Below are 16000 nucleotides of genomic sequence, written 5' to 3' on the forward strand. Positions count from 1 at the left end.
GCTAATACTGTATTCTTCGAATCTCTATTCACAAATTCATCACCGTGGGGGAAAAAACTGGGGGCAGTCAAAAAAAAGTTGTTTTACACGCTGCATTATGTGCATTTCCATTCTGTGCAAACTAAACGGACAAAATGTTATAATCTAATCTACGTTCAGATTATTACTGGAATGTAAGGCTTTTATGAATGTCCTTTCTTTATTAGAATGTTTGTGTCAATAACGCCAATCAACTCCATTATAGCTAAAATTCAACCAGTAAAATACATACCATCGATTTTTTTAATGACGTCAGCGAATGAATGAGCATTTTAACTATCTACTGCTGCATCCCAAATAGGTATTTTGCAATGATCACAACCAAATATTATTTTATCGACTGTTCAGTCGACAATCAAACAACACTGCAAGTGAATGAGAACCCGAAAGACATTTTTTTCTTCAGAAGTAGCTAATAACTAACATTACTGCTGCGTAAATCTAGGCTTATATACTATATTTTAAACATTTTGATAGAAATCTACCTCAATAATATGCAGCTACTTTTCAGGCTGCCTTTGGGGAGTTTTGACACCAAGGGTTTCTATAGTTTTGATAGCATTTAGCGACTTTTCCACTCAACTCTGCCGCAAACGAGAGCAGGAGAAGCTGTTTGTGCAACAGAAGTCAGAGTTATATAGGGGTTGACCTTAACCATAGTTAAGGTTAGGGTTAGGATATGGACGTCCCAAGGATCCCGAATAGCACTGAGCCAGCAACATATAGGCATAGAAGCACATTCCGGAGGGGTGTGCGGCGGGAGAGGGGAGAAAACGCTATGCCGGGGACCGCAGCTGTGCCGCAGCAAGGCAAATTGGTGCTGTTACGTCGTCGAGGAAACGGCTAAACGTAATCTAGCAACAAATCAAGGAGCCAATAGTAGATCTCACTGGAAAATATTTGGCAATACTGTTGAAAAATTCATTCTGGGGACGGGACGGACATAAATGAGCAGCTCCACGTTGTACCTACTCACATAGTGGAGGCGAACCTGGGGGAATAGCTACATAGAATTTGCGAAAGAATTGAGAGAAACAGGTAGGCTAACGGTAGCTATGCATTTACTGTATTTTTTTTTGTTTGCATTTTTGCCCAGGATAGCTAGCCAACCTTCTCTTTGTAGCTGATTTGTTTATTCTGTTCAGTGGCTAGCAAGCTAGATAGTTCTTATTAAGGTAAATTAGAGACATAACGTTAAGTGTACAAGCATGTAAAGTATGATTTGCACATGTAAAATATGAGTTGCACCAATTAAATCACTTTTGTAGTGGCAAAAAATATGATCAAACATTTAAATTCTTTTGAGAATAAATGCAACAACACTTTCAAGCAATGGACCCTCATTTTCTTTCGTCAGTAACATTAAGCAATTTTCAGATCTGCTGAGCACAAACTTGAACGTTGTGAAAATTCTGTGAAACTTCCAGTGCGCGTTTACTGTGAGCGCAGAGGCTGTACCCGCTTAAACTTAGTTTTAACAGTGGCCAAGTAGGCTACTGTGGCTATTTGATCATAATGTAGGCCTGCCAGAGTTGCCTACCATAACAAAAACAATGATGAAAATGCATCCCATAACATTTTAACATGTAAATGGCTGTTCAATCATTCAGCCTACAGTAGTCGTCAATGTGTGGCGTTCGATGTAGGTCTACATTCCATAAGACATTTGAAAAAAAAAAACATGCAGGGCTTAACATTAACCTCTTTATCCACTTGTCCTTCAGACAAGGAGGTGACTGAAAAGGATGTTTGATTCAAGAAGCCACTTTACAAAATAAAATACATTATTATTCCAATACAATTACAGAGAATCAGACAAATTGTGCTACCCACAGGCTATTAGCTACTTAGCTTATTCAAGCCTGTCTCAAAAAACAACACTTCCCCTTTAAGACAAAAGCTCTTTACTTGACTGGCTATTCAAAGATGTCTAGAAATGTACACGTGTTGTGGTCTTGTAGGAAGCAATCACTCCCCTATTGCTGACTACAAATGATCTATAAATGGGCAAATAACTCACTAGCAAAGGTTATGAACAAAATGTGCACACGTGGCTACATGCTGCTCTTGCTTTGATCTCAAAACAAGCAAATCTACTAAGGACCACAGTTGTAAGTTCAAAGTAAAGGACACAGATCTGTTACGGAGTGTAGTTGATAGGTAATCGACTAGCCGGACTGTTCCCCGGACTCAGCGTGTAGGGATTTGTACAATGCATGAACAAGTGTCACGTCCTGATCCAAGTAAGATGTCATTTTCTATAGTAGAGTAGGGCAGGGGGTGTTTTTGGGCTGATCTATGTTTTCTAGTTCTATGTTTAAATTCTAGTTTTCTATTTCTATGTTGGGATTGTTTGGGGTTGATCTCTAATTGGAGGCAGCTGATCCTCATTGCCTCTGATTAGAGATCATATTTAAGTAGCGTTTTTTTTTCAATTGTTGTTTGTGGGTTATTGTCTTTTGAGTAGTGTGTTGTCCTCGCTGCGTCACGGTTTGTTGTTTTCCTATTTTCAAGTTATTAGTGTATTGCATTCAGTTTCACTTTTAATAAATATGTGGAACTACGAAAATGCTGCGCTTTGGTCCGCTCCTTATCACAACCGTGACAGAATAACCCACCAACCAAGGACCAAGCAGCGTGGCATGGAGCAGCAGGAGTCATGGACATGGGAGGAAATACTGGATGGAAAGGGACCATGGAGGCAGGCTGGGGAGTACCAACGCCCGAAGGAGGAACTTGAGGCAGCGAAGGCAGAGCGGCGATACTATGAAGTGCGATATCCAACAAGAGGCAAGGACGAGAGGCAGCTCCAAAAAAAATGTTTTGGGGGGCATACAGGGAGTTTGGCTAAGTCAGGGGGGAGCCTTGACCTAACTTCCCGGGCGTACAGGAGAGAGCCGTGGAGCAAACCAAAGCCAGCCCCACGCATCAGACCTCCAGTGTGCCTGCCCAGTCCAGTACGTCCTGTTCCTGCTCCCCGCACTCGCCCTGAGGTGCGTGTTACTAGTCTGGTGCCTCCTAAGCCAGCCCCACGCATCAGGCCTCCAGTGCGCCTGCCCAGCCCAGTACGTCCTGTTCCTGCTCCCCACACTCGCCCTGAGGTGCGTGTTACTTGTCTGGCACCTCCTATGCCAGTCCCACGCATCAGGCCTCCAGTGCGCCTGCCCAGTCCAGTACGTCCTGTTCCTGCTCCCCGCACTAACCCTCCAGTGCGCGTCCATAACCCGGTACAGCCAGTGCCTGCTGTGAGCACTCGGCCATTAGTGCGTCTTCCCAGTCCGGTGAGACCGATTCCTGCTTTTCCTGCTCCTCGCACTCTCCCTCCAGTGCGCCTCCATAGCCCAGTACGTCCTGTGCCTGCTCCCCGCACTATTCCTCCAGTGCACAGCCATAACCCGGTACAGCCAGTGCCTTCAGCGGTGGTCTGCAACCCAGATCCTTCAGCGGTGGTCTGCAACCCAGAGCCTTCAGCGGTGGTCTGCAACCCAGAGCCTTCAGCGGTGGTCTGCAACCCAGAGCCTTCAGCGGTGGTCTGCAACCCAGATCCTTCAGCGGTGGTCTGCAACCCAGAGTCTTCAGCGGCGGTTGGCGGTCTGAAGGCTCCGGCGATGATCCATGGACATACAGAAGCGGGGAGGATCAGCGGGCAGTGGGGGTACTACGCCCGGAACCAGAGCCGCCGCCATAGACATTTGTCACCCACCCTACCCTCCCTTTGTGTTTTGTGGTTGTTTTTTGGGAGGTGTTTTGCATTCGGAGTCTGCACCTTTGGGGGGGGGGGGGGGGGGGGGGGGGGGGGGGGGGGGGGGGGGGGGGGGGGGTACTGTCACGTCCTGACCCTAGTAAGATGTCATTTTCTATAGTAGGGCAGAGTAGGGCAGGACGTGACAGGGGCTGTTTTGGGTTGTTCTGTTTTCTATTTCTATGTTCAAGTTCTAGTTTGCCTATTTCTATGTTGGGATTGTTTGGGGTTGATCTCTAATTTGAGGCAGCTGATCCTCATTGCCTCTGATTAGAGATCATACTTATGTAGGGGTTTTTCATTGTTTGTGGGTTATTATATTTTGAGTAGTGTGTTTTCCTCTCTGCGTCACGGTTTGTTGTTTTTGTGTTTAAGTATTTAAGTGTATTGCATTCAGTTTCACGTTTGAATAAATATGTGGAACTACGAACACGCTGCATTTTGGTCCGCTCCTTCGAACAGCCGTGACAAATATTCCTTATGTAATAGAGAAAATGCATGGTGCTGTTGTAGCAGTAAAATAATGGTCCTTATCATGGTGTTTCAAGTTATCTGTCTATCTATATCTTTCCACATGTTTTTTGCTATCAAAATGATTAAAGAAGATGTCAGTGTTCGATAATATTTGAGAACGAATGGAAAGGGTAACAGAATTGAAGTATTTGGGGCTATGGTATGATGAAAAGCTTACATGGAGACGTTATATTACATGTATTGAGGACAATAGTTGGGCTTGATTGGGGGGCAGACAGGTAATCTTTACTGAATATTTATTGTACTTTGATGAGATCGTCCATAGATTATGGGTGCTTTGAATATGGTTTTGCTGCTTTTACATCGCTGTTGCGCCTTTGATAGGATGCAAGCAAGGGCACTCAGGATGTGCGATGGTACATTTTAGAACTACACTGTTTGAGGCTTTACAAGTAGATACTGGGGAAATGCCACTATCCCTTAGATGAGTTGAAGTGTAGTATGGTAGGTCTGAAGTGTAGTATGGTAGGTCATCCTGCACTGACAGTATTGGAAGACTTTTGGGAATAATGAACGATATCAAAAGAGGTGTTTTGGCCCAGAGATTGGGAAAAGGGTTGATGAATATGGACTCAGGGACCTTGTTATAGGGCCATCTGTAGCAATAGGAAATGTGCCACCGTGGTTTTATACAAGACGACATTGATCTACTGTAAGCCTGATCGAAGAAAAGAAACAGTGGTGTGAAGAAGACAGTGTAGGAACAGTAGTGGATCAATATGTTAGTATTTAGTTTTATTCTTGCCTTGATGTGTATACAGATGGTTCAAAGGATCCCATGAACGGGAAGACCGCAGGTGTGTTTATTCCTGAGTTCGATGTTAATCTATGCTATTCTTTATCTGTATATTCCACAGAAATTGTTGGATTGCAATAGGAGGTGCAACCAAGAAGAGTAGTAATATGTTTGGACTCTGCGTCAGTTCCTGTAGTTTAGGATCTGGAAAGTAAGAACGTGAGGATTTATGGTTAAAAAATATTGATGCTGTTGTGTCACGCCCTGACCTTAGAGAGCCTTTTTATTTCTCTATTTGGTTAGGTCAGGGTGTGATTTGGGTGGGCATTCTAGTTTTTCTATTTCTTTGTTGGCCGGGTATGGTTCCCAGTCAGAGGCAGCTGTCTATCGTTGTCTCTGATTGGGGATCATACTTAGGCAGCCTTTTCCCCACCTTAGTTTGTGGGATCTTGTTTTTGCATAGTTGCTGTGTAGCCTGCAGAACTTTACGTTCGTTTTGTATTTTTGTTGTTTTGTCGGTGTTCATTTTTAATAAAAGTAAAATGTTCACCTACCACGCTGCACCTTGGTCCAATGTTTACGACGGACGTAACAGAAGATCCCACCACCAAAGGACCAAGCAGCGTGGCCAGGAGGAGCAGGGATCCTGGGCCCGGGAGAAAAGGGAGTGGAGGACATCATGGACATGGAGGAGGTTATGGCAGGGGACAAGACCCTGCCATGGAAGCAGGCGGAGGCAGCGAAGGAGGATCAACGGTGACTCCGAAGTTCACGACTACGACGGAAGCCCGAGAGGCAGCCTCCAATTTTTTTGGGGGGTGGGCACACGGGTTGGTCGGTGAAGCCGAGGGGCGAGTCTGAGAGCGAAGAGGAATATTGGGATAGACTGAGCGAGGAGTATTGTGAGATGGTTGAGGGGAGTGATGAGGTAGAGTGGATGCATTGGTGTCTGGAGCAAGACAGTCGCTGTGAGGAGCGTGGGATCAGTCAGGCACCATGTTTTGCGGAGATACAAAAAATATATATAATAATTAAAAAAATATACAAAAATATGAAATTGTATGAAATGTATGCATTCACTACTGTAAGTCGCTCTGGATAAGAGCGTCTGCTAAATTACTAAAATGTAAATGTAAATGTGTCTCCAGTGCGCATCCACAGCCCGGTGCGTTCTGTGCCAGCTCCTCGCACTTGCCGTGCGAAAGTGAGCATTCAGCCAGGACAGGTTGTGCCGGCTCAGTGCTCCTGGTCTCCAGTACACCTCCTCGGTCCAGGATATCCTGCGCCGGCTCGATGCACTGTGTCGCCAGTGCGCCTTCACAGCCCAGTGCGTCCTGTGCCAGCGCTCCGCACTTGCCGGGCTAAAGTGAGCATCCAGCCAGGACGTGTTGTGCCAGCTCTACGCTCCTGGTCTCCAGTACACCTCCTCGGTCCAGGATATCCTGCGCCGGCTCGATGCACTGTGTCGCCAGTGCGCCTTCACAGCCCAGTGCGTCCTGTGCCAGCGCTCCGCACTTGCCGGGCTAAAGTGAGCATCCAGCCAGGACGTGTTGTGCCAGCTCTACGCTCCAGACCGCCAGTGTGCCTCCACGGCCCAGTATATCCTGTGCCAGCTCCGCGCACCCGGTCCCCAGTGCGTCTCCCCAGCCCGGTTCGACCTGTGCCTGCTCCACGCACCCGGCCTCCAATGCGTCTCTCCAGCCTGGTACGCCCTGTGCCTGCTCCATGCACCCGGTCTCCAGTGCATCTCCTCAGCCTGGTACGCCCTGTGCCGGCTCCACGCACCAGGCCTTCAGTGTGCCTCCGCAGTCTGGAGCCTCCTGTGAGGGTTCCCAGTCTGAAGCCTCCAGTGATGATCCATGGTCCGAAGCCTCCTGTGATGATCCATGGCAAGAAGCCTGTAGTGATGATCCATGGCCCGGAGCCTGCAGTGATGATCCATGGCACGAAGCCTCCAGTGATGATCCATGGCACGAAGCCTCCAGTGATGATCCATGGCAAGAAGCCTGTAGTGATGATCCATGGCAAGAAGCCTGCAGTGATGATCCATGGCCCGGAGCCTGCAGTGATGATCCATGGCCCGGAGCTTGCAGTGATGATCCATGGCCCGGAGCTTGCAGTGATGATCCATGGCCCGAAACCTCCAGTGATGATCCATGGCACGAAGCCTCCAGTGATGATCCATGGCACGAAGCCTCCAGTGATGATCCATGGCCCGAAGCCTCCAGTGATGATCCATGGCCCGAAGCCTCCAGTGATGATCCATGGCCCGAAGCCTCCAGTGATGATCCATGGCCCGGAGCCTCCAGTGATGATCCATGGCCCGGAGCCTCCAGTGATGATCCATGGCCCGGAGCCTCCAGTGATGATCCATGGCCCGGAGCCTCCAGTGATGATCCATGGCCGGAGCCTCCTGTGAAGATCCATGGCCCGGAGCCTTCAGCGACGGTATGCGGTCCGGAGCCTCCGGCGACGGTTCCAAGTCCGGAGCCTCAGGCGGCGGTTCCCAGTCCGGAACCTTCTGCGGCGATCTACGGTCCGGAGTCTCCAGCGACGATCTAAAGTCCGGTTCCTCCGGCGACGATCCATGGTCCGGAGCTTCCGGCGACGATCCCCGCACCAGAGTCGCCACCGAAGATGGCGGCACCAGAGTCGCCACTGAAGATGGCGGATCCGCGAGCGGAGCGAGGTCTACGTCCCGCACCGGAGCCGCCACCGAGGCTAGATGCCCACCCGGACCCTCCCCGATAGAGTCAGGTTTTGCGGCCGGAGTCCGCACCTTTTGGGGGTTGGGTATTGTCACGCCCTGACCTTAGAGAGCCTTTTTATTTCTCTATTTGGTTAGGTCAGGGTGTGATTTGGGTGGGCATTCTAGTTTTTCTATTTCTTTGTTGGCCTGGTATGGTTCCCAATCAGAGGCAGCTGTCTATCGTTGTCTCTGATTGGGGATCATACTTAGGCAGCCTTTTTCCCACCTTAGTTTGTGGGATCTTGTTTTTGCATAGTTGCTGTGTAGCCTGCAGAACTTTACGTTCGTTTTGTATTTTTGTTGTTTTGTTGGTGTTCATTTTTAATAAAAGTAAAATGTTCGCCTACCACGCTGCACCTTGGTCCAATGTTTACGACGGAAGTAACATGTTGGGCTTACAAATAAATGGTATTACAATTAAGTTCTGTTGGATTCTGGTGAATACAGTTTATGGAAATTATATAGTAGATATAATAGCAAAAAAATCCTGGGAAAATAATATTGTGGATATACAGGTGCAGTTGGGTAGAGGGGAAATTAAAACATTGATTCTGAAAAATGTATTAGATTGCTGGCAGAGAAAATGGGATAAAAGTAGTAAGGGCTGACATTTCTATAGTTATAGGAAATCTGTACGGGAGATAGTGTCATATAATGGGAACAGAAGGGAGGAAGTTATGTTGTGCAGGATGAGATTAGGGCATATGGGATTGAATTCCTCTAAAATTGATAGGGAAACATGGTACTGGAATGTGTAATGGCTGAATGGTAGAGGAAACGGTTGATCATGTATTATTATTTTGTGAAATGTATGATGTAGAAAGGGAGAGGTTGTTTGATAGGGTCAGAGGTTGGATGGAATGGGGATTATGTGGTATTTTGGATGGGGATGATGGGAGTAGTGAGGTTTTGTAGGCAATTATTTTATTCAGGGTTAGCTAGGTCGTGACTGGCCTCACTCCAGTACAGTAGGTGGCGGTGTATGCACCTGTCAGTTGGTTGCGATCTGCCAATAAAAATGTAAAGCAGCAGCAGAGAAAAATAAGAGGGCTCTGGTGGGCAGGCATATTCTTCTGACCAATAAAGTGAGGTGTTGTCATTCTGGAATGTGCTTTCAAACAGGGTGCCAGGGTTCCTGTCTGGAAGCACGTTCTCCACTGTGCTAATATGGATAAAATGTGTTAAAGTTACTAAATGATATTAACAGAATTTGAAAGCTACAGAAAGGCATTGCCTCTTCTCAATCGAAATAACATGGCTGGTTAGCTAGCTAGCATTAGAGCGTTCTGGCTAGCCTGTATCTAGTGGTTCTTACATTGTGTAACAGAGCAATAGGACTTGCTATGTACTTTTCAAATGCTTGAGACTAACATTAGTTTAGGAAATAATTGTTAGGCTCTGTGTATATTTGGTGTGTAGACAGTTGGTTGGCTTTGCTAGTTAGCAAGCTGAGATCTATGCTCAAGTTTGCTAACATTAGCTAGCTTGCCAGTGATGTTTTGAAGAGAAAAGGCTAGCTCCCTGTAGAATCAAGATGAGGGGATGGGAAAGAAGATTAGATGTGCAGTTGCTTCAATCTGGCTGTTGCAGTGCCCAGACGAGATAAGAGAAAACTGCTACTGCTATAATTGATTAGATACCTAGATGTCAATGTCAAAACAAAAAATGTCTATCATTGTAATTGGCTTGGTATTTGAGCTGCATTTCCTGTAAATGTGATCTAATATTATAGCTAGAACAACATCAACTAGCTAGCTATCTCACCCAAAGCAGGCTTTTCTCCTCCTCGCTGGTCTGCAGATGCATGACTACATGATCATGTTGGGGCTGTAACATTTAATGGACATTGCACTACAACAACAACTAGCTAGCTATGTCAGACATTTTCAGGAAAAGCAGCTCATATAGCAAGCCAATAAAATGTATATCATTGCATTTGTGCTTGGTGGTTTGAGACTTTGAATATTTTTAGAGCCTTCGTCTGACACCGCCTGGTATAGAGGTCCTGGATGGCAGGGAGTATGGCCCCAGTGATGTACTGGGCCGTACGCAATACCCTCCATAGTGCCTTGCGGTCGAATGCCGAGCAGTTGCCATACCAAGCTGTGATGCAGCCAGTCAAGATGCTCTCAATGGTGCAGCTGTAGAACTTTTTCAGGATAAGAGGGCCCATGCCAAATATTTTCAGCCTCCTGAGGGGGTAGGGGCATTGTCAACTGTGTTGGTGTTTAGATCATAATAGTTCCTTAGTGATGTGGACACCAAGGAACATGAAGCTCTCGACCTGCTCTACTACAGTCCTGTCGAAGTGAATGAGGGCATGTTCGGCCCTCCATTTCCTGTAGTCCATGATAAGCACCATTTGTCTTGCCCATGCTGAGGGAGATGTTGTTGTCCTGGCACCAAACTGCCAAGTCTCTGACCACCTCCCTAATAGGCTGTCATCATCGTCGGTGATCAGGCCTGCCACCGTTGTTTTGTCGCCAAACTTAATGATGGCGTTGGAGTTGTGCATGGCCACACAGTCGTGGTAGGGAGTACAGGAGGGGACTGAGCACGCACTCCTGAGGGGCTCTTGTGTTGAGGGTCAGCATGGCAGATGTGTTGTTGCCTACCCTCACCACCTGGGGGTGGCCATCAGGATGTCAAAGATCCAGTTGCAGAGGGAGGTGTCCTAAGCTTAGTGAGGAGCTTGGAGGGCACTATGGTGTTGAACGCTGAGCTATAGTCAATGAACAGTATTCTCACGTAGGTATTCCTTTTGTCCAGGTGGAAAAGTGTTTCTGGGATGATGGTGTTGATGTGAGCCATCCGTCTGTAAACAACTGTTGGAAAAATGACTTGTGTCATGCACAAATTAGATGTTCTAACCGACTTGCCAATGAAATGATGCCTTTCAAATCATTTCATGGGTACAGATGTGAGTGCTATGGGGCGGTAGTCATTTAGACAGGTTACCTTGGCTTTCTTAGGCACAAGGACTATGGTGGTTTGCTTGAAACATGTGGGTATTCCAGAATGGGTCAGAAAGAGGTTGAAAATGTCAGTGAAATACTTGCCATCTGGTCAGCGCATGCTCCGCGAATGCATCCTGGTAATCTATCATCCTGGTAATCTAGCCTTGTGAATGTTGAACCTGTTTGAAAGGTCTTATTTAAAGGTCTTACTCGCATCGGCTACAGAGTGCGCGATCATACAGTTGCCCGGAACAGCTGGTGCTCTCACGCATGGTTCAGTGTTGCTTACCTCGAAGTGAGCAAAGAAGGCATTGAACTCGGCTGGTAGACTCGTCACTGGGCAGCTCTCGGCTGGTTTTCCCTTTGTAATCCGTGAAAGTTTCCAAGCCTTTTCACATCCGACGAGCATGAGAGCCAGTGTAGTAAGTTTCGATCATAGTCCTGTATTTACGCTTTGCCTGTTTGATGGTTCGTCAGAGGGCGTAGTGGGATTTCTTATAAATGTCCGGATAGTGTCCTGCTCCTTAAAAGCGGCAGCTCTAACCTTTAACTCGGATGTTGCCTGTAATCCATGGCTTCTGGTTGGGATATGTACATATGTTCACTATGTGGACAAAGTCCTCGATGCACTTATTAATGAAGCCTATGACTGATGTGGTAGACTCCTCAATTCCGTCGGATGAATCCCAGAACCTATTCCAGTCTGCGCTAGCAAAACAGTCCTGTAGCTTGGCATCCACTTCATCTGACCACTTCCGTATTGAGCATGTCACTGGTACTTCCTGTTTTGAGTTTTTGCTTGTAATAAGGACGATAAGAGTTATGGTCCGATTTGCCAAATGGAGGGCAGGGGAGAGCTTGTGGTGCGTAAAGGTGATCTAGAGATTTTTCTACTCTAGTTGCACAGGTGGCATGCTGATAAAACAGATGTTTTCGTGCATTAAAATCTCCGTCCACCAGGTGCACCACCTCTGAATGAGCATTTTCTTGTTCGCTTATGGCCCTATACAGCTCGTTGAGTGCAGTCTTAGTGGCAGCATTGGTTTGCGGTGGTAAATAGACAGCTACGAAAAATACAGAAACTCAATTATTAAATAGTATGGTCTACAGTTTATCATAAGGTATTCTAACTCAGGCGAGCAGAACCTTGAGGCTTCCTTAATATTAGAGATTGTGCACCAGCTTTTGTTAATAAAGAGACCCCCACCACCACCCCTGATCTTACTGTTCTCTTATATTCTGTCCTGCTAATGCATAGAAAAAAACAGCTAGATTTACAGTTGAAGTCGGAAGTTTACATACACTTAGGTTGGAGTCATTAAAACTCGTTTATCAACCACTCCACAAATTTCTTGTTAACAAACTATAGTTTTGGCAAGTCGGTTAGAACATCTAATTTGTGCATGACACAAGTCATTTTTCCAACAGTTGTTTACAGACAGATTATTTCACTTATAATTCACTGTATCACAATTCCAGTGGGTCAGAAGTTTACATACACTAAGTTGACTGTGCCTTTAAACAGCTTGGAAAATTCCAGAAAATGATGTCATGGCTTTAGAAGCTTCTGATAGGCTAATTGACATCATTTGAGTCATTTGAGGTGTACCTGTGGATGTGTTTCAAGGCCTACCTTCAAACCCAGTGCCTCTTTGCTTGACATCAAAAGAAATCAGCTAAGATCTCAGAAAAACAATTGTAGACCTCCACAAGTCTGGTTCATCCATGGGAGCAATTTCCAAATGCCTGAAGGTACCACGTTCATCTGTACAAATAATAGTAAGCAAATATAAACACCATGGGACCACGCAGCCGTCTTACCACTCAGGAAGGAGACGCGTTCTGTCTCCTAGAGATGAACGTACTTTGGTGCGAAAAGTGAAAATCAATCCCAGAACAACAGCAAAGGACTTTGTGAAGATGCTGGAGGAAACAGGTACAAAAGTATCTATATCCACAGTAAAACGAGTCCTATATGAAAGGCCGCTCAGCAAGGAAGAAGCCACTGCTCCAAAACCTCCATTAAAAAAGCCAGACTACGGTTTGCAACTGCACATGGGGACGAAGATCGTACTATTTGGAGAAATGTCCTCTGGTCTGACGAAACAAAAATGGAACTGTTTGGTCATAATGACCATCGTTATGTTTGAAGGAAAAAGGGGGAGGCTTGCAAGCCAAAGAACACAATCCCAACCGTCAAGCACAGGGTATATTGAAGCAACATCTCAAGACATCAGTCAGGAAGTTAAAGCTTGGTTGCAAATGGACAATGACCCCAAGCATACTTCCAAAGTTGTGGCAAAATGGCTTAAGGACAACAACGATAAGGTATTGGAGTGGCCATCACAAAGCCCTGACCTCAATCCTATAGACAATTTGTGGGCAAAACTGAAAAAACTTGTGCGAGCAAGGAGGCCTGCAAATCTGACTCAGTTACACCAGCGCTGTCAGGAGGAATGGGTCAAAATTCACCCAACTTATTGTGGGAAGCTTGTGGACGGCTACTGGAAACTTTTGACCCAAGTTAAACGCAATGCTACCAAATACTAATTGAGTGTATGTAAACATCTGACCCACTGGGAATGTGATGAAAGAAATTAAAGCTGAAATAAATCATTCTCTCTACTATTATTCTGACATTTCACATTCTTAAAATAAAGTGGTGATCCTAACTGACCTAAGACAGGGAATTTTTACTAGGATTAAATGTCAGGAATTGTGAAAAACTGAGTTTAAATGTATTTGGCTAAGGTGTATGTAAATTTCCGACTTCAACTGTGTATTATCCATGTGCTTGTTCAGCCATGACTCAGAGAAGCATAGTATGTTACAGTTCTTAATGTCCTGTTGATAGGATGGTCTCATTCGGAGCTTGTCCAGTTTAGTCTCCAGCGATTTCACATTCACCAATAGAACAGAGGGTAGAAGCGATTTTATTATTTTGCCGCCATAGTCGCACCGGGGTGCCCACATGCCAGCCTCTATAGCGCCTTCTACGAGTGTCTGGGATTAGGGCCTGGTCCGGGATAATCAATATGTCTTTCACCTCTGACTCATTGAAGTAGAAGTCCTCGTCCAAACGGGGTTAGTGATAGCTGTTCTGATGTCCAGAAACTATTTTGAGAAACAAAATATTTTTCCAGAAACAATGGTGGAAACCTGGCTAAGCCACTCCAGGACCTTAAATGTGCTTCTTCTTGAGCCACTCCTTTGTTGCCTTGGCCGTGTGTTCTGGGTCATTGTCATGCTGGAATACCCATCCACGACCCATTTTCAATGCCCTTGCTGAGGGAAGGAGTTTCTCACCCAAGATTTGACGGTACATGGCCCCGTCCATCGTCCCTTTGATGCGTTGAAGTTGTCCTGTCCCCTTAGCAGAAAAACACCCCCAAAGAATAATGTTTCCACCTCCATGTTTGACGGTGGGGATGTTGTTCTTGGGGTCATAGGCAGCATTCCTCCTCCTCCAAACACAGCGAGTTGAGTTGATGCCAAAGAGCTCCATTTTGGTCTCATCTGACCACAACACTTTCACCAGTTGTCCTCTGAATCATTCAGATGTTCATTGGCAAACTTCAGACGGGCATGTATATGTGCTTTCTTGAGCAGGGGGGACCTTGCGGGCGCTGCAGGATTTCAGTCCTTCACGGCGTAGTGTGTTACCAATTGTTTTCTTGGTGACTATGGTCCCAGCTGCCTTGAGATCATTGACAAGATCCTCCCGTGTAGTTCTGGGCTGATTCCTCACCGTTCTCATGATCATTGCAACTCCACGAGGTGAGATCTTGCATGGAGCCCCAGGGCGAGGGAGATTGACAGTTCTTTTGTGTTTCTTCCATTTGCGAATAATCGCACCAACTGTTGTCACCTTCTCACCAAGCTGCTTGGCGATGGTCTTGTAGCCCATTCCAGCCTTGTGTAGGTCTACAATCTTGTCCCTGACATCCTCGGAGAGCTCTTTGGTCTTGGCCATGGTGGAGAGTTTGGAATCTGATTGATTGATTGCTTCTGTGGACAGGTGTCTTTTATACAGGTAACAAACTGAGATTAGGAGCAATCCCTTTAAGAGTGTGCTCCTAATCTCAACTCGTTACCTGTATAAAAGACACCTGGAAGCCAGAAATCTTTCTGATTGAGAGGGGGTCAAATACTTATTCCCCTCATGAAAATGCAAATCAATTCATAACATTTTTGACATGCGTTTTTTTTCTGGATTTTGTTGTTGTTATTCTGTCTCTCACTGTTCAAATAAACCTACCATTAAAATTATAGACTGATCACTTCTTTGTCAGTGGGCAAACGTACAAAATCAGCAGGGGAACAAATACTTTTTCCTTCACTGTAGCTAGCTAGCAAGCAGTGTTGCATGCTGGCTAGCATGTCTTTAACGTTTTCACCAGGAATGCCCATTTTTGTGTGTGTGGTGTGTGTGTGTGTGTGAGAGAGAGAACTTCAGTTTAAGCACACTCATGACAGTTTGGGAGTCAAACACTGTTTTTATTCTGCAGCAGCATGGTGAATAATGTGCAGAGAGTCGACGACAACTGGCGAACATGCACCAAAAGCGACTCGAGTGGCAAGCGCAACAGCGGCGGCGAGAGTTCCAAGGAGAGCTCTCGCTCCTCGACGCCTGTGCTGGCTGCCGACCGCACGGAAAGGCTACGGGACAAGATGCGCCGGCGGACAGAGTCAGGCGACCACTGGTTTTCCCTAGAGTTCTTCCCCCCTCGTACTGCCAGTGGAGCTGTCAATCTCGTCTCTAGGTCTGTAGCTAATACCAATTTGCCGTTGGCTTGTTCTAGCTAGTAACTCAAAACGAGGTCAGAGTTTGAAATTAGCATCTAACTAGCTAGCAGATCCGACCCGCTTGCTTACTGCTGCACTAGGAACGGACAGGGTTCCTGTGTAGATTAAGACACAGCGGAGCCAGTGCGAGATATGGCTTGGAAAATGTACTTCAATCTAGGGATGAGAAATGCATTGTACTGCGAATTGTCCCATTATCTCAACTGTTACACCGAGAAGATTGTATAACTGATAGTTTTTAGCAGTTGTTCAATATTCTCTGTAACAGTTGGGATAATGGGGCAATTTCGGGGGAGTACAACTTATTTCTCATTCCTGGATTGAGGTACATTTTCCAAGCCATACCTTGCGTCGGCTCCACGTTGTCTTAATCTACACAGGAAGCCTGTCCGTTCCTAGTGCAGCTGTAAGCAAGTGGGTCGGATCTGCTCGCTAAG

The 16000-nt window shown here is 46.2% G+C and overlaps 1 protein-coding gene across 2 annotated transcripts in view; it reads left to right on the forward strand.

Moving 5' to 3' along the window:
- Positions 1 to 454: 454 nt before the first annotated feature.
- The window catches only part of LOC115168944 (methylenetetrahydrofolate reductase), a 38017-nt gene continuing 22471 nt past the window's right edge, over positions 455 to 16000 (forward strand). The window contains exons 1-2 of one of the 2 annotated variants that reach the window (XM_029724480.1): positions 455 to 1077; positions 15269 to 15520. In XM_029724480.1, the coding sequence (XP_029580340.1) occupies positions 15270 to 15520 (251 nt within the window). In that variant the 5' untranslated portion in view covers positions 455 to 1077; position 15269. Of the gene's footprint in view, positions 1078 to 15265; positions 15521 to 16000 lie in introns of both variants that reach the window. The other variant, XM_029724479.1, reaches the window with a different exon arrangement.

This window comes from Salmo trutta, chromosome 30 (genome assembly GCF_901001165.1).
Source record: "Salmo trutta chromosome 30, fSalTru1.1, whole genome shotgun sequence".
NCBI lineage: Eukaryota > Metazoa > Chordata > Actinopteri > Salmoniformes > Salmonidae > Salmo > Salmo trutta.